Genomic DNA, 24153 nt, shown 5'->3' on the forward strand with positions numbered 1-24153 from the left:
CTGTGGAAGGAACCAAGTTTTATCTCTAGAAAATGTAAGGCAGTGACATCAGGTTCCATGTCTTACAAGCCCCAGGGCCACAGGTGGGCCAGGTACTGTGCAAGAGAAGATGAGACTGTCCTTTCCCATTAGAAATGAAAATACACTGCTAAGGGTCTGAAGAACTTCTCTGGCAACAGCTGAAGTACTTTGACACTCTCAGGCTATGGGATGGGATAATGAACACTACAGTTTTGAACAGGGGTGTTTAAAACTTGCTGAGGGTTGAGCCTGATGAACTCTGGTCAGTCCAACCTCCCCTCCACTGACAGCACAGGGCTTCTTAGACACGAGGCACCAAATGCACATTACTGCTCACTGCAGACATCCAACAATGTTCTGCTGCACTCAAGAAGAACTTGGCCAATTCAGTGAACTTGTACATTTATACTGTTATTTTCAGATATTTAGTTACCTAAGAGACCATGAAGCAGGGATTAACTGAGTGTACAGATAACTGGTTGTAAAATGCTTCACCAACATGAGAGGAAAATCAAGCAAATTAAAAAAGGCTGAATATAATAAATTATAAAGCAGGTCCTATACAGTACGTAGAACTTGTGATCTTAACTGGCTACTGACACATCCTCAGGGTGCACCAGGCTGGACACTGCGAAGAATTTCTTCACTGAAGGGGTGGTTAGGCACTGGAAGGAGCTGCCCAGGAAGGTGGTGGCATCACCATGCCTGGAAGTGTTCAAAAGACAATCAGATGTGGCACTTAGTACTGGGGTTTAGTTGACAGGGTGTTGTTTGTTCCAAAGTTCGACTCAATGCTCTTGGAGGTCATTTCCAACCTTTATGATTCTATGAGCCTTTCCCCCTTCTGTTGCAGGGAAGCAAAGGGACAGCTCATGGAGTTCAACTTTTCTCACTGTCCTACTGGATTATTATTCAGAAACAAAGGGTTTGGTACTGTCTAAAAACTGGTCATGTTTATCTTCAGATGCTTGTTTAGTATCAATTCAACAGCACAACAGCATTCCAGTGGGAATAAAGTTGTGTTTTTTGTCAAAATCATTTTATTAAAGATATAATGTCACAACAAGCTCAAAATAACACATGCTTCAGAAGTAAACTGGATGAAAAATTCTCAGAACAGAAACAGAAATGTATTGAAGGCATGGTAAAGCATCAGTTCCAAGAAACTTCTGCAAACAGGTGAAAATTCTGTTGGTACAATGGAGAAAAAACTCAGAAAAGAAGCCTCCTGGGCATGACTTCTCTATATATAGTGCAGTTTGTCAAATAAGTCAGACTGGAAAGGGCACAATTTCAGTGGCTGCACAGACCTAAATTTACTTCTTCAATAATTAGCTCCAGCACAGGTTTTTCCACTGTGAGTACTAATAAAACAAATTCAGTTGACATCCTAACATAGCAGTAATAGATCTATTATATACATGATAGATGTTTGACTCATGCAGCCTCTTCAGTTACATTATTTTTTTAAAATTTACTCCAGAAACATTATAAAAAAATAGGTTTGCAATTTGTATTTCACTCTGGTGTTAGCTCCACATCACCCCAGGCGAAGACAGTGTTTCAGCAGATAATCTAATTTGGCAAGAAATCTGCCCTAATTCTTAACCTAATTTTTGTAAATCCACGTAGAAAATAAATGCGAACTCTTTATACAAAACAAGAGCAAATAACTGTACCTATAGAAAACGGGATTAATTCCCTTTAGTTTTATTATCATGGCACATACTTTATAGATTCACAACAGCATACTAATTTTCATTTAGTTTTTTTAAACTCCAAAATAGTGTCGATGAAGGGAAGAATGTGAGTTACCAGAGGCAGCTGACTCATGCATTAAGCAATTCATGTTCTTTATCAGTTTTCCCAACAGCATCAGGATTGGATAATGGGTCAAGGTCAGCAAAGAGACTAAACCAAGCAGTCAAGTCTTTAGGGTTCTTTGTAGATTCTGGAAGAAAAAAAAAAGAAAGAAAAAAAGAAATGCACAGACTTGTCAGTTATTTTAAAACAAAACTGACTGAATGTTTGACTGAGGTCAAACAAATGCCATGCTATTGTTTAATTTATTACCAAGGGCACTTGTGACAAGAAAATCGGAATGAGTGATTGCATTTTAAAACACTGTCTTTATCAGAATATAGAACTTCAGTACGAATAGTGTCTCCTATGTATTTTATATGGCTCCTGCCATGATAAGTACAGGAATGCTTTAATTAGAAATAGAAACAATCTCACTCTGTCTAGCTTTGTTCCATGAAAGGCATGTGAGTGTGCCCCTGCATGCCTGCAAACGAGCAAAAGGAAAGTAAAGGCAAATTTTACTTTCAACCTCTCTTACAGGACTAAATTCCTTTGCTAAAATCCAATTCATGTGACTGTTCTGTCTCCCCTGTATACAACCACACAAGGTCATTACTCATCTGGAATGAAGTTTTAATGGGAAGGCATTGGCTGGAGAGAGAGGGGGGTTATGTTTGATAGCTAGTCCCAAGTACAGCTTCTAGTATTATTTTGATGGATATACACAAAATGTGAATAAAGAGTATGTTCCAACAGCAGCTGGACTATTGCACCTCTGTGTCCACGATGACATATGTATTTTATAGAGGTCTCCTGCCTCCTCTTATTCCAACTGGGCAGATGTTGGGGTTAAAGCAGTAACAACTTCAGCTGCTATGAAGAAGGCACATCTCCACTTGCTTTGCTTTTGTGACCCTATGCCCACCAAGTATTACACTGACAGGGAAACAAGATGTGCTCTGAGATAATGGCACATGAAAGCTTTCTTTGTGACACAAGGAATTTACAGACGAGATAGGCTCTGCCTGACATGACACTCCTCTTGGTATCTGCCACTTTCAGAACCACAGATCTCCAAAATGGTTTCCAAAACACCTTAATCCTCTTTTCCTTTTTTTTTTTTGCTGAGCTGAAAAATCTCAGGGGAAGGAATATGTATCATCCCTTTCTTCTGCACTGAATATCTTTGACGTAATTTCTGATCAAATGTGAATGCACAGAATTGGCTACAAAGTGGCAGTGGAATTCAACATAATCCTGGTTCCCTTATCCAGAAAATCCCAGTCAAAATCAGCAGGGCTTTGTCTCAGTAGATGGCAGAACTATGCACTCTTGGCTCAGCTGCAACAACTGAATTAAGTTTTAAACAGATGATTACTGATATGATGTATGTTTATCAACAAAATTTGCAATTAGGGCTCTTCTGCCTTATCAGTAGTCTGTATTTTAGCCACAATGCTAAATCCTAGAGCTTCAAAACACTGTTTAGCTCAGACAAAGTGCATGCTATTTTGTGTGATTCAAAATTAAAGTAGTTAAAAGAAACTGTAGCTTCAGCTCCTTTGTTATACAGTAAATTACTCTTTTGCCATGCTATTAGCACTGAAGCCTACCAAAAATATACATATACACACATCATACACCTAATCAAGGTGAAACAGAGTAATCAGGGAGCATAAGACTGCGCTGTAGCTACTACAAAAATAAGTCTTGTTATGACTAACTGAGAAGACAAGAGATGCTTACAAGATAAAAAAGCTAAAACAGAAAAGCAAAGTAACCAAAAAAATACATGACTATCACCTTTCACAGGTGTCTTGTCATCATTCACATTCAGGCTGTGTGGCTTCTGTGCTGCCTGTGGTATTGATGGTGCACTCACACTGCTGGCTGCCCATCCTGAAATTCAGTAATACAGCATTAGCATGAAGAAGTACTTTGTTAACTCCAACACCCCAGTGTCTGGCAGCATCAGACAACAGTGAAGGTGTTATGTTTATGGCCATTCCTATGTCTTTGTACACACGGAGTCAGCAGTCAGAACAGGAGCAACACCCTTCACAAGACAGTATCTGTAGATCACTTTCATCATCTTCAGATTCAGGCAACTATACTCTTTTCAAACCTTTAACCTGGCTAAAAAAGATTTTTGTTTCTCTTACTGAATCACAGTTAAGACTCATTCACAGAAAGGCCAGTTCAGTATCAAGTCGAACACAGTTTTAGGGAGAAGAAACACTTACATTTGGGTGAAAATACCACACATAATAAACATTTTTTCCACCTTTCTTAACTTCTGAAGTTCCAAAGACTTTAATTTCATCCACTATTCCAGACAAAACCTTATTTAGAAACCCTAGGTTTTTTTAGTGAATTTTGAAGTAATTCTGATAAAAATAATTGATTGCAAAACACTGAGTAATTAAATTCAAGATTAATTACTTCAAGTTAACTTGAAACTACATTTTAATGGAGTATTTTTCTTTTTGTTCTTTAATTGAAAGGATCTTCTCAGCAAGAAGAGAGCAACTATGCAGGAAAAAGTGAAACAATTTTTTGTTCTTACATACATATTTTATAGCCACAAAAGAGTAATGGTAAATACAGTTAGTGAGGCCAGATGAACAGGCTGGAAAAATGAATTAGGGGTAGTATAGTGCAGAAACATAATAGGAAAACAACAAAACAATTTTTGTCCCTGGCTTAAGATACTTAAATTCATATCTTTTATTACATTTACAGGACTGGAGATATTATTTCTAATTTAACTAATATCTCCTTTAAATTTGGCCTGGTCAACTATCCATCTAATTTGGCAGTATCACAAACAGTATGCTCATCTATGCACCCAGTTACCATCTCCTTATTCAGTCTCTTTTTTCTACAAGTTCATGCTTTCACATCCTTTCCTGCTCCTTTTGTCCTTCCTCCCCTTACTTTCTGCTCTTTTGGGAGCCCTGTCAGATAGTGGCACCCTGCATCCTGACAGGTACTGCAACAACCACATCAGTCTCATCAACCCCTCCTCTCTCAGTAAATTATTTGCATCACGCCCTGATCTTACCTTGACTATAAAAGGTTTGAAGCCCAAGCTGTGTTATAAAAAGAGACAAAAAGAGTTTTTCTATACAATCACATGAATTAGGAAGGAAATTCAAAGCCACAAACATCCTCTGTACGTCTAAGGAAACTAACCAAAAACTTGTTCAAAATCTGGATGCAGAGGACTCACACATATTTGCTCTAGACGAAGGTGGATAAAGGCTTGTAAGCCAGCCTGTACCCTCTGGAAGTGAGGTTTTAGAGCTTAATCTTTCGAATAAGCAAATTTGAATGATAAATCATGAAAAGCATGGCATTACCTCTTCAGAATGACATACTTTTGCAGGCATTTTCTGTGCCTGTGTTACAAACAAGAATGGCAGAGGAAATTATACACTACTACAGTAGACTGCAATGCTTTAGTCTGCTTGGAGGTGCATTGTGAGAGAGTTTTGATCTGGCAAAGAATGACAACAGGTAAATTCAGCTGCTTAAACAAATAGGGCCAAATCCTAACCTGATTCAAATGAATGGCAGCTCTGCCAGAAACTTCCTGTGCAAGTCCCAGTGACTTCAAGTAAGATCAGGAATTGGCTCCCTGAGACATCACTGATGTTCCTTCACACTGGTGTGCTTGGCAGGTCAGAGAGTGAAACACTTCAGACCAGTGAACTCCTTTGGAGCTCTCCCTCCCTTTGAGTCCCTGGGCTAAGGCTTGGTAGGCAGCACATCCATGAGAGATGCTGTGGCCCGGCTGGCTGTTTACTGAAACTCAGGTAGCTCAAGCACCACTTAGAAAACAAAATGAACCTGACAACAGCAACAAAATATAAAACCAAATATGCTCCAGAAAATATGTGATGCTTTCATAATGAAATTACTCATCTATGAAGGTACTGTGAATGACTGACACAGAATTTTTATTAGATACTTTCATGAATTATGTTTTTAGTGAGCTACAGAGAACAACTTTGTCTTTCAAAACCAAACCGCAGCCTATCAGTTTGAAAGCAGCTTTTGGCTCTAAGCCTGTTCTGGTTTGCCTGTTCACAGGATGGCTTTGTTACGTGACCAGACAAAAGGTTATTGCCAAGACAGCAAGGAAACCAAACAGCTTGCTGTTCAGCGAGCATCTTTACAAATGTTGCATCAATTAAATTTAGAAATGGAAATGGTGACCTGTGCGTTCTCTTACAACTAGAATATATGCACATGTAGGGGAGATAAAAAGAAGCCCTTAACAGTATGAATGAGTAGGCAAATGAAGCCATAAACATCATGAAAACATAAAGCCAATGATCCCTCTGAAAAAGTAGAAAGGCAACTGAACTACAGAGCTGTATCTGGAGGAGAATCTACAAGGTATGCTGGGAGCAAGCTTTCCTTCTATTATATATATATATATGCATATACACACACACATTTATATACTTTAAACCAGCACCTGGTAGCCCCATAGCAATTCAGAGTCCCATTGTGCTGGATCCTGCCTATAAATACAGCCAGAGAAAATTCTGAGCTGGGAATTCCTGACCGTAACAGTTTATAACCTGCATAGCATTGTGCCTGTTTTACAGATTAAGATCTGAGGCAGAGAGAAAACAAAGCCCCAAAGATTTATGAGTGTGCTTAACGTAAAATAAGTAAGTAATCCCACTGAAGTTAATAGAAAAGTTAATGTGCTTAAAGTTAAGCATGTGGGTTTTAAGAACCTTTAAGATCTTAAGGCCAAATTCACACAGGAAGTATGCAACATTGAGACTACAGTGTAACACCTCACACTGAATAATCACTAAGCAATCCTACCAGTCAGGGGGAAAAGAACTGTGGGAGATGTATCACAAGCCCTCAGTAAAAATGTAATTCATACATTCTAATATTTCCAACTTGTATGTTTAGATATGCTTATACTCCAGTTAGCATTTTGTTTACAATGTTTCACTTTCCATATTTAATGATAAGGTCAAATTATGAAAGAAAAATTGTGAAATGAAATGAAATGAAATTGAAGATTAAAACTGAGTTTTCACGAGATATAAAATGGACCAAATTTCCTCTTCTGTTAAAAAATAACAAAAAATTTAGAGAAAAATAGTCTGTGAAAGGCAGTTTAAATAATGCATTTTACTCAGCAGATAAAGTCTGAGAACATGCTGATTTTCAGATACAATCACTCAGCTGATTAGCTCAGACGTTTCAAATGCAACTACATCAATTACCACAATCTTCTGCCAAAACCTTGGAAACCCATTTGAAAACATTCCCATTCTACTCTTTCAGAATGGATTTATTATTTTTTTTTACTCAAAAAGATCTTGGGATAGCATGCTGACTGGAATGGATTTCCCATTTCTAGTGTTCCTTGAATGCAACATACCTGAATTCTGATTTTGAAGTCTCTAACACTGCACGTAATGCCAGTGCAAATGAGAGCTAACAGCCACCTCAGAAAGGATACCAAACCCCACTTGCTATTCATGCCTAAAGAAGATTTTTCCTTCAAAAACATATTTACATTTAAAAATGTAAATTGCACTGAAAGGTAAAATATATTTTAAAATATGTAAATCCATGGAGAAAAAAAATCAATCCCATAGTATTTCTGTTGCTATTTTTAGCAATTTGCCTAAAAATCATGTACCTTGTAAAAATACATCTAAACCTGTGCATCATTACAAATGCCATTCCCCCATTTTTCATCTATGTGCTGAAGCCAATGAACCCAGGTATCTTGCTCTAGGGGTGCTGGTAGTAACTGTATTAACTGTAAAGTAAACTTGACTTTCTTATCCTTGCCAAAATGTCACAGGTCACTTCACATCATGTATGACTCTTCCAGTTGCATGGGCTCCAAGGAGTAGCTTCCAGGATAGAATCAGCCTGCTAGTCTTTCCTATATCACTCTTCTAAATTAAATGAGATTTAGATGACTTGGGACAGAGCCCAAAAAGGTAAGGTCCTCTCCAGTTTGCAAAGCCCTATGAAAAATACAGCCAGACTGTGGGGAGGACAAAGGTAGGCGCTGTTGGCTGTTTATCACCAGCCTGCCTTCCTCCCTTCCTTCCTTCCTCCAGGCCAAAGCAGCAGCAGGAAAGCTCTGCCCTAGCTCCCCTCTTTTCTTTCCCCCAGCAGTAGCTTGGAAAACCCAAGAGAACAGAAGAAAGAGGAAAGAGTTGCATCACTAACCAGCCTGCAAGAGAAATCCACCTATATGGTTGCCAGGATGAGACAACCCATTCTACCTGACCCATAGAGGTAGAATGGTATGGTACAGGCAATGGTACAGGATGCTTAGTGGAAAAAAAAAGAAAAAAAAGAAAAAAAGAGAAAAAAAGAAAAAAAAAGAAAAAAAAGAAAAAAGAAAAAAAGAAAAAAAGAAAAAAAGAAAAAAAGAGAAAAAGAGAAAAAGTAAAAAAGAAAAAAGAAAAAAGGAAAAAAGGAAAAAAGGAAAAAAGAAAAAAGAAAAAAAAAGAAAAAAGAAAAAAGAAAAAAAGAAAAAAGAAAAAAGAAAAAAGAGAAAAAAAAAAAGAAAAAGAAGAAAAAGAAGAAAAAAAGAATGCAACTCATTTTCATTACATTGTTCAAAAATAGTATCCCCAGACAAAATACAGTAATTATTTTTGGTTCCTTGGCCTCTTAACAGAGACAGCAGTTGTGATTAAAACAGTAAAACCCACTCAAACATATTTTCTGTTTCAGGAAGAAAAGTTATCTCAAAGGCAAACAGAACATTTCAAGAAGCTCAATGAAAACATTCAAGACAGTAATCTTTAGGTTTTGGGTACTTCATTCTCAAACACTGAATGAGAAGGGCTAGAAAAACAAGTTACACACATGGTTTTTCTCCAGGCCATACTCTGCTCTAATTTCAGGGTTTCTGCAGCCATGGCACAATATAAACTTCCACCACACTTCTACATACCAGAAAACCATACTCTAAACCATAACCCCAACATAATGACAGACCAAGAATTGCTCTCACCGTGTAAGGATGACTGCAAGTCATTCATGTTTTGGTCTAGCAGCTGTGAGGGCAAGTAGCCTGATGGTGCTGGTGCTGCAGATGTTGAGGTGTTCTCCCCTTCTCTAGTTGAAGAGTTCATGGTGGGATCAGCAGCCTGTCCAAAAACAGCTGTCCACTCTTTGCTGAATTCCCCCTCATCCAGGGAGGAAGCATTTAGGATCTCATTCAGTAACACCATATCATCCTTATCACCAGGTTCTGGCTCCAAGGATCTCACAAACTTTTCCTTTGAAGCTGTCCCAGAACAAAAGAATCAAGACAAATAATTTTTTTAGACAAAGTAAAGAAGGAACTTTTAAAAAAACTAACAATCTAAGTTTTGTATGTTAAATGAGATGGAATATGTTTGCATGAACATTTGTTCTTTCTTTTAGACTCAATTTTCTTGGGCATCTGGGTTTATACCTTATGCAACTAATAATTCCTTGATTATCTTAGATAACCTTACTGCTGTTAGGACTCACTTCTCGTTAAAAATAATACTACAAGTATGCTTAAAAACCTATTAAACACACCAAAACCATTACACAGGCTAATATTAAAAAAATTGGAAAAGATTATTTCTATGTTGGTTATTGAAACATTATACGAAACTCTCAAAAAAAAAAAAAATCAGATTGGTATACACTGAAAAAAAAGAAAGACTTGGGGATTATTCTAGAATTTTGTGGGAACATATGTAAGATCACCTTTGTGACCTTCTGACCAATGCTTGAATTATGGGGGTATTTCCCCAAGAAAAAAGGTTAGTCTATCACACAGAGTTAGATTTCTACACTGATCAATGCTGCAGTATTTTTTTTTCTTCCCATAAGCTGCCAAGAAATAACTGGGGCTCACTTTTCTTTTGATTCCCTATGCTGGTTTTTCCAGCACCAAAACTGCAGCTGAAGTAGTTCTTAGATGACTTGAGCCATTGCTCCTTAAAAACAAGTTTTTCCTGTTTTAGAAATGTTAAATAGTAATATAAAATACATGAAACTGGTAATCAGGATCATAATCCTTTTCCAAAATATTTGGAAAGTTAAAGAACTACCAAGGACCCTAAAGTGTTATTTTACTTGGAGACTTTTGGAGCTCCACTGTGGAAGTCCACAGATCACAAAAATGGTGGTTAACAAGGCTGATCATGTCATGTTACTGAAATCCAAATCAGTCTATCTTAATTATGCTTGTTTCAAACTTGTAGTAAGGCAGCTTCAGGAGTAGCCACTTGTAGAGGCAACTTCAGTTTCCCAAAGTTTGGGTAGATCAGCTGAGCTCTCCAATTTGCATTCAACTTACAAAGATGCTTCTAACCCTTTTGGGTTGAGATAAAAGATTGACAGTAGCAAAGTGGTTGCAACAGGCCATTTTAGTGAAACTCAACAGCCTTCTCAGCAAAGTTTCCTGGTAATAGCTGTAATAGTTTATAATGAAACGCTTGAAGTTGAGTCAGAGGAGGAAAAAAGGCACAGAACTGTGTTTTAAAATAGGCTCATGCGTCAGCACACACACCTACGTACAAAGAAACAAATAAACCAACACACAATAAAATTATTTTATTCATTACTGAAGTCAGCTGTGAGATTCATCTCCTCTCTAACTCACATTTTGATATACCTCTGTACTCTCTGACAGAGCCTAAAAATTAGAAATAGAAACACTAGAAACACGTCAATTCTCCTGATGTTCTCACTAGGCTATAACTAAAATACCACAGGAAACTATTTGTTCTTATAAATTTTCAGGCTGTTTTCCTGTCTTGAGATAAAGAGCAAAGAATATTAACATTGTCCAAGTACCTCCAATTCCCCCAAGCTATTCAGCAGATGAGACAGAGGGGTGAATCCCACCATAGGGGAAAGACACCTGCAATTTCAAGAGCCCTTAAGAACTCTGATCTCTAAGGGGCATCACCATCTCAAAGCTGCTTTCAGGAAGCCCCTTCATGAACTTGCAGGGGAGATGCAAAGGCAGCAGCATTTGTAGCACACCTGCTGCAACACAGCACCAACACCACACATAACCACAAGCGCCCTGGAACGGAACAAATGCAGCATCACAGCTCAGAGCAAAGTTCTGCTTCGTCTGGGCAACCATTGCAGGAGCCCCATCTTGACTGCAGCACCAAGTGCAACATGAAGCTTTGCATGTGAAGAGCACTCAGGTCTTCCTGCAGGGTGTTTAACCACCAGAAATCTGAAGAGTGACATATTCTGTGGCTCAGCAATCTTCCTGATCTTCCTGTGGGGACTGTGCACCCATGACAGGGCAGGATACAGTGAGTTTAGGCTCAGGCTGCCCTGAGTAAGCAGCAGCAGTAACTTTTACTCTTGTTTGCAATAAAGGTTATCTAGAAACCAGTCTTGCTTACCGAGATATTACTCATGTGGTATCTCTGCTAGATTACTAGAATGATACGGACTTTCTCACTTTACCCGTAAATCTTCTATTACTTCTTTTCCTGTTTCTGCTTTCACTGCCCACTTTCCGTCAAAATCCTTTTTTCTGTCTGCACATGCTGCCCCAACCTAATAAATGCCCATGAAAAAAATCCAAAACTCCCAATAAAACACTGAAAGAACAATGTGACTATATTCTTTTTGCAGTCATTTGAACAAGCCTCTAGCAATGCTCATAAGTCCTTTGTAAACATACCTCATTTTGCTGCTATTAAAAGGAAAGAGAAACTAAAAATATTTACAACACTACCTGATTGGCAACACAGGATAAAAACTTCCTTCTGAAACACACATGAAAGTGTACCTCTAACTATACTGCTTTACTTAAAATAATACAATATTCATTAGCCTAAAGCTAGCTAGTGTGTAAAATTAGGAGAAATGGCTGATATTTTAACAGTGCCACAGCCATCCTTAGCCAATGCAGACAATCCACAGCAGTTTTTGTATCAATTTAACTGTTTAGGTAAAGAAAAAAGTGTTCTAAGTGACACAGCTAAGCTTGGATGAGCAATAATTGTATTTATTATCTGTATGTCCACTAGGAAGGCCTAGCAAGGAATGCAACTGAGTAAGAAGAAAACCAGAAAAAAAAAAAAGCCACTATCAGACATGCACTGACCTTTTTTATTAACCATAGAAAAGAAGTCATTGTTACTTTATCTATCCACAGATTAGGGCTGCTTCTGCAGAGAGCTGAGGACCTTTCCTGGTGTCTGCCTTCATGGATGATTCCCCACATGGATAATTTCTCCCCAGCACAGGCCAGTGCCCGTGCCAAATCCAAAGTAAAGGCGTTTGCAAATGTCCTTACCTACCATGAAGGCAGTGCCTTAAATACCCCAAATTACACTCTCAGACTGACTGACTAAACCACACAAAAATCTTTTTTCTTTGCTTAATTTGCTTTTTGAGTTGCCACAACTGGTTTTGTTGAAGTTTTTTTTACCCGTTCTTCTGAGATATATGAGTGAAAAGCAATTGAAAAATTATAGACAATACTCTGACTTCTGATGAAAACTTACAAAACTCGCTTATGGTAAAATGGTTAAGATCCACTATGGATCTCACAGAAGTATAAGGGACAGCACAGTGGATTTAATTAACTCTCTGTCTGAAAGAAGTCACCAGTTCTTACATGGTTTTAAGAAGACTAGGTAATTTATGTCTGATATGTGCATTTCTAACACAAAATGTTGTGGTTACTGGTGTATTGCCAAGAGTCGTAGTATAACAACTAAAGAACCAAAATGAAAAATTTGTGAAATATTATAGGAGGGGTATTACAGTGGAACCTACTTCACTTGGGCAAACAGGATGTAGACCAGTCTACCTAATTACCTGGTATAAATATTTTATCCTGAATAAGGTTTACTTCATATTGTAACATCAAGAAAAGTGACTCTGCTGAGTTTCTTATTAAAAACTATTAAACACTATTAAAACATTGCAGCTGAATAACTTCCTTCAACCTTTCAGACTGTGAAAGAAATAAAGATCTAAGATTAAAATTACACTTGGTGACGATGATTGAAAAGTAGATGAAACAGATCTAACAGACATGCACAATCATACCATTTTCTTCAGGTTGCAGGTCTAATAACTCATCTATAGCACCTAAAAAAACCCCAAAAACAAAAAAGAAAAATTAAAAACAACACAGGAAGATCTGCAGTACACAGACAATCAGTACATGCACATGTAAAGATAATTTTCTTAAGTATCTTCACCTGAGTTCTGCTTGTGGTTACAATGTCCTTGTAATGTGGAGATGACATCCTTGCCATCATCAGCTGTAATCAAGATCCACAAACATGTCAAATTGCACTTGGCAGGAGACTATGCTTATAAACAACGTCACCATAAGATCAACATGCAATGGTTGCTGGGATTCATGTTTTAAATGAGTCATGTTTAAAATGAGCCTGGCCACAATGAATGAAAGATCCAAGGTAGAGGCATTTCAAAGTGAGGCAAATCTCTGAATAGTAACTTGAGGGAGATCTTTCTTCAAGTCCCTGCCTGCTATTCTATCCTCTCTAGGCTGAGTGCACCCAGATGAGGCAACTGCAAAAATCAGACAGATCTCTCTTGTCCTCCAGGAGCAGACACATTTCTTTTAAAAACTTGTACTTAGGCTAAGAGAGTGCACCGAAGTGCCAGAGCCTCATCACTCTCTAAACTGCCTTCCTTACAATGTGTTCTTCCTCATGACACAAACTTTGGGAACAGGGAGAAGGTATCTTCACCCAAAGTTCCCCAAGTTAGGATTTAAGTAACAGCATCTCCTCTGCAGGAAAATAAATGAACTAAGACCAATAGGAAGGAAAATGTACAGCTGAGAGTTACAGCCTATCTAAGGTGACAAAGTACCACTTAAATTCTCAGCAAGTTTCTTAGATGAGACATGGAATCAGAACAATAATCTGGATTCTATTTATCAGTGAAGACAAAGATACCTCTGTCAGGTGATTAATCCCATTTAAGACGTAGCAAAACAAAAGGATTGAGTTACTGCTGAATATGCCTTTCTCCCCCTCATTAACTGTAGAGGAAATCTAGTTCCTAGACAATTAAGTCTGTAGCTCTAAAGGCAAAGGAAGGGTTTGGCCACAGTATTTGCCAGAACTGGAAGGCCCATCTGCTGGAAGCCTCACGCAAGAGGCTGGAAAGGTGAAATAGAATTCTCTACTGGGCAATAAAAATTGAATCCCAAACCCTTTCAAGAGAATTGCTAATCCCTGCCAAGAGAAACTTCAAGGTGTGTTCAGAACTCAATGAAACAGAACAGCTTGCTATTTGTATCGTATTATCTTAATAAGGCTTTGCTAGGACAGAAATGTGCCACCAGCACTAGAATCAACTGGTCCTTTAAGAAGCCATGAGCACATCTGATTACACTCTATATAGACACAGACAGGAGAGGGATAAACACACATGAACAAATATACATGATGCTTTCATAAAAGCACAGTGCACAAAGCTAAAGGGGAAAACACCCACCCCAAACTGTCTGGCAGAGGGGAAAAGAAAATCAGAAACTGAAGTGCATGACAGGTGGGATATGGGTGGCCACAATTCTGTAATGAAAAAGGTACAACTGTTGCTGAAAGTCTGCCTTAGTTGAGTGGTAAACATGATGGAGCCAATCTTAAAGGCATCTGTAGTATAGTAAGGGAAAATGCAGAGCAAATGATAAAAAAATGGAAGTTATGAACTGGAAATAGCTGGTGAGAAAAACTAAGAAGCAACAGAGCTCCCTCACTAGAAGCATTCTGTATGACTTTAGAACATACAGGGTAGTTTAAGAGAAAAATCTTAGCAATGGCACAGACCTGCTAGTGTATAAGGATGGAAAAATTTAGAAGAGCAGTTAGAAGTATTTCAAAACACTTCAGTTCCTTTTAGGGGTGATGGAGAAAGACACTGAACAAGGTGTTTATATTATGGTGAAATATTTTACAGTCCAAAAGTAACTGAGATTCTAGGAAACATCTGCTAAGAAAATGTAAGATTTTATAGCCATGAATATCAAAGTATCTTGTCAAAGATATATCTCATCTAATTAACTGCAAAATAGATGAAACTTCAAAACACTGGAAAAGTTCTAATATTGTGCCAGTATTACAAAAAAACAACCCAAACAACAACAATAACTACACAGGGTGACTGAAGTAACTGCAAGTTACTACAGACTGGTAGATCACCATTACTCCCAGTTAATAAATTAACAGAATGCCATTCAGTATGGGATTCAGCAAAAGAATGTGAGCATAATAAATACCCCTATAATAATTTACTGTTGTTTTTATGAAATGCAGACCTAGTTGAAAAAAAAGCAGCTAATTTAATTATTCAATCAAACGATGAGCTTTTTTTAGTAAAGATATTTGTTTAGAAACAACTTGACTTTGTACTGCACAGGCTTCCAGCTAAAAACTTAGCACTATGTAACATGTATAACGAACATATTGAATGGATTAGGAACGTGACAACTAACAGATGTCAAAAACACATTGTTAGGAGAAATAATTGCAAAGTAGAAGTGTTTCTAGTTTAGATCTGCAAGGCTTACTGTTTTATACATTGCTATTCAATGGCTTTAGCAGTCATCTGGAAGTAAACACAAAATCACTCCTGAAAAAAATGTGCAAACAACTAACAGACCATTAGGGGTGGTCAGTCAGTCCGGTCATTCACTTTCTGTAGTCAGAGCTGGGAGAAATTAATACCAACAAGTCATAAGTTATATCTCTAGGAATAAGGAATATAAACCATGCTGTAGAACGGACAAATGAATCCTGGAAAACTGTGACTAAAAGAAACTCAGTCTTGGTAAATAATGCATTCAGATATGAGATTTGAACTTGATGTTGCAGCAAAATGGGATGTCCTTCTTGGATACAGAAACAGGAATGTGATTTTACCTTCTAGAAATGTGACAGGTGAGAACAACAGCAACTATCTGTAGTCCAGTATTTCATATTTGAAAAGGGATGTTGTAAAGTGGAATGGAAACAAAAACTTCAAAAATAAAGATGAGGTGATGACTTCAAGACATCAACACAATTAACCCATTGAAATAAAGATTTGAGAGTAGTCTTGACTTTCATGTACTACCTTCTCAGTATCTTCATGAAGGACAGAATATAAAATACTAAAATTATTCTCCATTGATCTAGTAGACAAAGTTAGATCATCTTGAAGATCTCCACGGATGAAGCTCCCATTTATTCCAGCACTTCACTATTCTCACTGCAAGCACTTGTTTCTTAGTATGTACTCAGAATTTCCCTTTCTGTCACTTGCATCCATTCCCTCCTTTCTTTCACTGTGTACCTCCGATTGGAGCCTGGCTGTGTCACTGGGTTATAACAAACCATAAGGTCATTGGCAGCAGCTGAATCTGACCTTGCCTGGCTTTTGGGCAGAAGTTCCACTGGATTTGTCATGTTTTTCATGGAGTACAGTTTAATCACTGGAACAAACTGGTGAGCTAAGTGGCACACTTCCCCTGTCTCATCTACTAACCTGTAGGTCCCTTTCTTGAAGGGTACACGACCTGTGCAAGAATTAGGATTTGGAACACAAGCTATTTGACTTATCTGAGAATGATGCAATGAAATGCAGTGGGATGTAACATGTAAGAGATTAGTTTTAACAGATTCACCTTGCCTTAGGTTTTATGCATTTGTAGGGAGAAGTTTGCTGGGTGAAGCTGATAAAGGAAATAAAGCAAACCAAACAAAAAACCCAAAGTGTTACAGCACTTATGGAGTTATGATAACATAAAATAAAATACCTGAATAGCTTGATTCCTTGGTATGGCTCTCCTCATCTAATGAAATCAACCTTAATTAGAAAGAATAAGAAAAAAATTGGGAAAATAATTCTAAGGCTCTAAAATAATACATTTTCCTCTTTTTGGTCAAATCATTACCCATTCATATCAGGAACAAATAAACAGTAATAACAGATGGACTCTTGCATTTGCTGGACTGTTATTACCTTTTATTATTTCATTGGCAGAAGTCTGTCGAAAATTAAAATTAGATTTAACTATCAAAACCTACCACCTTTCATTTTTAGTCTGACTAAATCTGTAATGAAAAAAATTGTGTGTTCTGCTTTTACAGATTTGGTCTTTCATAACTATCATGAAGGAGCTACAACTGTTCCCCAGTGCCTCCCCCCTGCCCTCAGAAAAAGGCAACCAACCACTTTGCACCTCTCTGTATAACAGAAACTAATTACCAATCAACAGTCAGGAGAGTTTTGTCCCATGTCAGCAGATTTTTAAAATAACAGATCAGCAGCGTTGATGAAAAGAGCTCTTAACAGGAAAAAAAAAAGGTGTAGTTTATATGCAATTCGTATGCAAAGGTCATACCTTTAATGAAGAATACTTTCTAACTGTTATTACTTTGTGTAAAGCCATTCAAAGAGCAGAAAATGAAGCAGCCACAAGGCTGATGTGGTGGTGAAAAGGACTGTGTGGGCACATTCCTCCTATCCTCTAGTGACAGGACAGAAGGAGTCACCTCCCCTGCTCTTGGGGGTAGGCCTATGGTAGAGGAAAATTAGACTCAGGCCAAATTCTAGCACAATGAATGTTTACTGTGAATGGAAAGTCCATGAGGATTTTAAAACCTTTGTTTTGTGTAATTCTTCTCAAATCTTAGATGTTTGTTTATGGTTTTAGACAGCAAAATGGTGAAATATTTTTTCCTTCAGTTTTATGCCAGACAAGGACAAAAATAATCCATAAATAAACACAAGTACAACCATGACATGGCATCTGATGCATTTCCTGGTAGGTGGCAACGCCCACATCTTGCATAAATCACACATTTATTCTAGAACTTTATATTCAACATTGAGGAAAAGAGCTATTTATTAAATTGTTTATTACTGTCACATGGGAAGCAACAGATGGAAGGAAGTGCTGTGGAGACAACCACCTGCCAAATGGTACTTGGTCAAATCCTTTCTAATGTGAACAGCACCAAATCTGACCAATTTATAAACTGGTTTTGGTCAGTGGTTCTGAATCTAAACAAGAAAAAGGACTGAAAACCTAAACTCTATAAAAATCCATTATTATAAATAGCCAAGCAAAATCCACTAATCAGTCAAGCTGTTCTCTGCTTTTTGACAACTGATCCTTTGCTGGGTGCTTCATTTAAACAGGGATAGTCAAAACAACAGGTGGCTGCAGGATTATATCAACGTTGCATCTCCTAGCAACCGAATCCTGATGGTCAGGTAGGGGAGGGATCGCATCTCTTTCTCCTGTTCTCCTTTCCCCACAGCAGTCCATTCACAAGTCTCTCTCAGCTCAGAGCTACAGGTAACTCAAAACTTGACAGCATCAGCTCACTCAGATGTACTTTACACTAAGTACCTACTGCTTCATTGGATTACTAACTGATGCTGTATACATTACAAAAACTAATCGCTGCTCGGAGCAATCAGTAATCTATATCCTATTCCCAGGTGAAAGGAGATGCTGCTGAAAGGAGAAATACAATGCTCATATATCTTCTCCCATGTATAGCTGTTTACCATTTTTTAATAAAGAAAAAATGAAACAAAAGGTGAAAAAAAAAAGAAGGCTAGGAAAGATGAAAAGCATGTAGGGTTTTATGGGCCTTTTTAAAGCTCTTAATTTCACCATAAGGTTTATTTGTTTTCACATACATATTACAACATTACAGGAATTTTTGTATTGAGGTAATCAGTAGAATTAGACTAGCTGTGTCTATATCTCTACATGTTTGGTGACTTTAGCAACCAAGACGCGGATTATAGACAAAAATACTTATTACTTTAATATACAGGATGTGACTTACTGACTCTGCTGATCTTCCACTGAGTTGGTGCTCTCTGTCTGCAGGTCCTCCTTTTCTGCTTTTTCTGTTAGTTTGTTCACAGGATCTTGCAAGCTCTAGATCATAACCATAATATATATGTAAAGAAGAAAACAAATTAGAATCAGGGAAGCTAAAGTGTGTTATTTAAAACCAAACCTGATTATAGAACCATGAGAAATCAAGAAAGAATGGTTTTGCACTCTATCAAAACTATATCTGACTCAAACAAGCAAGATAAAAAAATGTTAGAAGAGAGTCATTCAAATTGAGTCTGTGAACACACTTTATACAAGAAGGTGACACCCAGCTACTTCTAAACTCATGTTCTAATACTTCAAAGCAAATATTTCTAAGTAAATATTTCCAATATTTCTAAGTAAATCTATCTATACCACGTGCAAAGCAGGCACTGATGGAATGTTTCTTTGCTATTTTGGAAGTTCGCTTATTTTTTTCCTTCTTCTTTTCTTTTTTGAACATGAGAAAAATTAACTCTTTACATCTGTTTGTTCATCATATACTGCTTCTTTTCTTATTTATTCTCTTTTTTTCCCCCAACACAACCATTCACATAAACTCAGCAACTTCAAAGGTAGTGGGAAGATACTGCTTGTATCCAGAATCTGAAAACAAGGGTTAAAATCTTGGATGATAGTTTGACAAAGACCAGGTGTGGTACTGTGCAACCCTGCTGTCCCTTTGCAATCTGAAAGGCTGTGCTACAAGATAATGACATGCAGTTTCAAAGTCAGCACTTTCATAACCAAAAGCTGGAGATGTGAACAAGCCAACACAAGCATTGCAGACTGACTCTTTGAAGTGATAAATGTACTACTGGTCGTCACTGTTATGCATCAATTAGAAATTCTGTCTGAAAATTAAATAAAGGAACACAGTAATTAAGTAATAGCAGATGTTAGCAATGTAAATATCTCTATATCAAATGGTTTTGCTGTGACGGTGAAAAAAATTTCCTCTTTCTAAAGTCCAACTCAGCTTCTGAAAAATAAAACTATGTTACCTGTGAATAGCCTTGGCCATTTGTAATTAAATTTATTAAAGTTGCCATGATAGTCATTGTAGCGTATCTCACCCCAACTTCTCATGCCCCCCAGAAAGCTAAGGGTAAAACAGAGAAGTCATCTTATGCACAAAACTTAAAAACCACAAAAATGTAGTGGTTTTGCATCTGGCATTTGAACAAAACATTAATGTGTTTTGTGAGAAAAGTAAAACAAAAAACCATGGCCTAATTGATTGAATAAAAGTTAGAGTGCCCAGCCCATCTGTCACAAGAAAAGCAATCCCAGACATGTTTCAGGTCTTGTTTGCACTGCCCTGTTAACCAGGACAGAGGAGTCCCCAGAAGGAGCATTCCAGTTTCTACTTGTTTCAGTAGTTATCTGTATAAGGAATCTACACATCAGTATTTTAGAAAGTGAACTTTTAGATCTGTCATGTACTGCAGTTGCTTTTTTTTCTCTCAGTAAGTTCATTCTACCTAGAACTGCTGATTAATTTGTCATAAGCACCCTCAGCACTGCAGATATGGTCAAAAGATGTAGGTCACAAAAGCAACAATAATAAAAAAAAGGCCTAAAAGAAATTAACCTTGTTCTGTGGTTGCCACTTTTTTTTGACACTGTGACAGTGTTAACCAGAATCCCATGTAAGTGTACTTCTTCTTGGATGCTGAGTAAGGACACTAGCCAGCCCAGCTAGATAACCTATGTATGAATGTCACCCTCCAGCTGCATTTGTACTGGATATTTATTGAACTACTGCACTTACGCTATTAAAATTGATCGGAATTATTCCACTGACTCCTAGAAGACCTGGACTAGAGTTCAAGAACATACAAATATCCACTATACTTGCACAAAAGTGCAGTCTAGAGAAAGACAGCAGCTCTGCATTATGGGGACTGTTCTGCTCTGGGCACTTGAACCACACTAGACACCTCCACAACATGATGCAAAGTCCACTGTAATCAGGAGATGATGGTGAAACAGTTGTGGTGCTCTGCCTGCCAACAAGCACAGCACCTCAGAGCCTGCTCCAAAAAGGCTGTAAAGGTTTTGGACAAAAACCAGAACTACTTTAACCACTGCCTAATTATGCAAGTTAAAGAAAATTATTAGAAGTAATGTCTTCTGCATATTCACCAAAAAAATACAGGGAATATATTTTCTGAACCTGTATTTTATGAAGCTTCCTTCATCAGTGTTTCAGGAAATCCATATTTAAAGGACTGTGATCAAATCACGGAAACAGCATATAGAAATGGAGTTCACAAGTACCTTGGGAAGGAAACAGCATGATAATAATGGCAGTTACTATTTCCTGTATTAGAAAAATAAACATAGCTCTGAAATACAGCTTTGTTTTCAGTGGAGATCATGATAAAAATTGTTATAAATCAGCAGCTGTATTTTGATGCAATAATTCAATGTAACAATTTAATTCCCACAATATTCCGTCAAAACCAGACAGCAGATGATGAAATTATTTTCCTTACCCCTGCCTCCCTCTACTCCGTATTTTGAGATGCACTACAAACTGAGGTATCTTTTCAAAATGATTTAAGAAAGCTAGAGAATGAGTATGAAATGAAACTGATTGTCAAAAAACCACTGTCAACCATTTTCTAAACATGAACCCACAGTAATATGATCTCTACTGTCAGCAGGCATAAAAACGAAACCATGATATTCTCTTAATTGTTTCAGCTTACAGTAGAAAAAAGGGAAGAAGTCTCACCATCTAGGTGTGTAGTGATTAAAAAAAGTTATGATGACACAGACTGAATTCAGACCAAAAAAAGCACATTTCAGCTGGACATCTCCCTGGCTGCTCAGAGCAGACAGATGCATAACTTCATAGCACTCTTCTGGCTGCCCATGTGGACTAGCACAGATTTTGTGGTGAGCTACACCAGGTATGTGGCTTAAGGTAGGATCCTTGCATAGTTAGAAACCTGTCTTCCAAGCTTCCTTATCTCTCATTGACTACAAAAATCAGAGTAAGACCATACACACCAGCAGAGCAAGTTCACAGTCATTTACTCTGCCTGATGTGCCTGTCTCTAACACCAAAATTAAACTAGTGGTATTTCACCTGCTCCCAGTACCAAGACTAAACATCCAAGCTGACAAGGAATTCCTCCACTGTAGAGTTAACTCTGGTTCCAGCTCTGGCTCCATGTCTGACTGCTATTCACTCACTAAATTCCTTCACCTGCATCTGGGCTGCTTTAAAGTCAAGCCAAGATCATCTGGACTGCACATAAAACCTGCCCTCCACAGTTAAATCACCAGTGTTGACATTGCACTCAGCTCACCCACAGCTCCTCCCAAATCTCGGACAACTAATGCACTTCTTGACTGAGAAAGAATCAAAGCAACACAGCTAAAGGCAGTCTCAGGAGCCAGGCACACAACCCAAGATGACACAACATTCACGAAGAAATGCAACAACACTGAGGAGACAAAAACTCAAATATATTTCACTTGCAGGGAGAGCTGAAGAAGAAGAGGAAAAGCAGTTTGTTTCAGAATTTCCTCACAGACATTCATCAAGAAAAGAAAAACCAAACCTCCCCAAAACCCTCAGAAATACAAAATCATAGGTGACTTTGTCTATGAATAAAGTTAGGATGTGACAAACAGAAACGAGAGAGGATACCAGACTACAGCAGAGGTCAGCAGAAGGCAACAGAGTTGTAGTATGTGTTTGGACAGAGTACTCCAAAGGAGAACTCCATGTAAGGAGCTCAGGCAGCAGTATTCCACTTTACACAGAAATAAATAGATGCACTGAGATTTATAACTTTTGACTCCCTTACCAGGCTATTATTATTTCTAGGCTGATATGAACTCCCCAGGAAGTTTGGCATTCTGGCATTTAAATGTAAATAATGCAACTAAATATTCATTAAGTAACTAAGGCAAATAAATGGTAACAGAAACTAAAAGGAGGTATTATTCATGAAAAGTAACCCATGAAATAAACTTGAATTCATTTGATACATGTTAATTTCAAGACAATGAAACCTTAAAGGCTTTACCAAAACAGCAGCCCATCATCTAATATTAATGCAATGGATGCAGTAACAGATACTTTTACATCACTATACATAGAGTTGTTAGCACATTAATAATCATCTTTCATCAAGCATAAAACTCAGAGTTAGGAAATACAGCTGCAATAGCACAATTATACTGCTCTCTGCATATACCCTGAAGCAAAGAAAACAAACGGGCTGCTTTTCATTAAGGCAGTTTGGCAAACATCTCTAAAAACAATGTTTTCTTTCCAGAAACAATCCCAAGAGGTGTTTCAGAGTCTCTTTCCTGAGACAAACCTGGTACATGAATATATATTTACACTACAAAATACAAATAGCAGTATTCTAGTTCATAGCACCTCTTAATTTTTCAGTAAGACAACCTACATCTCAGTCAAAAATAACTTGTATTAATTTCTTGTTTTAAAGTAAAACACTAATCCTACATTAATATATGCTTAGTTTAATTTGTATGAGCAAGATTTTGTCTTTTATGGAATCACAAAAGACAACAATTATTTGCAAGCATCAAATTCAAAATTTTCATTTAAGAAAGACCCTTTTTATGAGATAAGGCAGGGAAAAGAGTTTAAAAGAAGTAACTCCCAACTGAATGTAGAAATGGGCACACTGAAATATTTTATGTGTATTTTAAGCCACTATATATTCTGATTGTATTTTCAATGAATAAAGTCAACAACAGATATGGCATCTTCATTGGGAATGTTTTTAAACCAAAAGTTTCTCCATCAGAAACTACACTACCTTAGATCAGCTATAGCTATTTACTACACTTCATTAAAAAGTAATACCACATAATCTCAATGTGAAATTAGTTTGCAGCTCCCTTTTAATATATAGTTACTCTGGCATGAACATATGATATGACTGGTAGGGATCAGTTCCCTAACCATAATCACCTATTGTTATTCCACACCCAGGTGTAGCAGAGGAGAGATGGGACTCACCACACCCTTCAGAAGTGACAAGCAGAGGTCACTTACCCTGGTAATGCATCTGAAGTAGCAGTAGACATCTATTCTCTTAGAGAACACAATCTCATCTGATGCAATCATCAGATTTTGATTTAATCCCCTGAGCAACCACTTAATGTAAACAATCAGAAACTAACAGCTGGGGACAAGAGATTGTGGAGAAGACTGGTATAGAAAATAATACCACACTCTAGAGACAGAAAGAAATAAACTTATACTAAAAGCTAGTAACATAGTCTTACTCCCAAGCAGCTGTTTTCTGAAAGCACAGAACTACACAACATTCTATAGTTTAAAACTATCTCCTGATTAGCATCATTTATCAGCATACATATCAGTGTGAAAACAGGAAATCACATATTTTCAGTGCAGGAGGTGAGCAACA

At 37.5% G+C, this 24153-nt stretch overlaps 1 protein-coding gene across 5 annotated transcripts in view; it reads right to left on the bottom strand.

The window, feature by feature from the left end:
* Positions 1-1038: 1038 nt before the first annotated feature.
* Positions 1039-24153, bottom strand: part of ICA1 (islet cell autoantigen 1) — a 69260-nt gene continuing 46145 nt past the window's right edge. For 2 of the 5 annotated variants that reach the window (XM_085050800.1, XM_085050802.1), the window contains 7 exons: positions 18687-18781; positions 16637-16686; positions 13065-13127; positions 12910-12951; positions 8849-9124; positions 3628-3723; positions 1039-1972 (listed from right to left, as the gene is read on the bottom strand). In XM_085050800.1, coding sequence (XP_084906926.1) covers positions 1851-1972; positions 3628-3723; positions 8849-9124; positions 12910-12951; positions 13065-13127; positions 16637-16686; positions 18687-18781 — 744 coding nt within the window. In that variant the 3' untranslated portion in view covers positions 1039-1850. The remainder of the gene's footprint in view (positions 1973-3627; positions 3724-8848; positions 9125-12909; positions 12952-13064; positions 13128-16636; positions 16687-18686; positions 18782-24153) is intronic. The other 3 variants (XM_085050801.1, XM_085050804.1, XM_085050805.1) reach the window with 3 other exon arrangements.

Source organism: Lichenostomus cassidix, chromosome 2 (genome assembly GCF_008360975.1).
Source record: "Lichenostomus cassidix isolate B80296 chromosome 2, HeHo_3.0, whole genome shotgun sequence".
NCBI lineage: Eukaryota > Metazoa > Chordata > Aves > Passeriformes > Meliphagidae > Lichenostomus > Lichenostomus cassidix.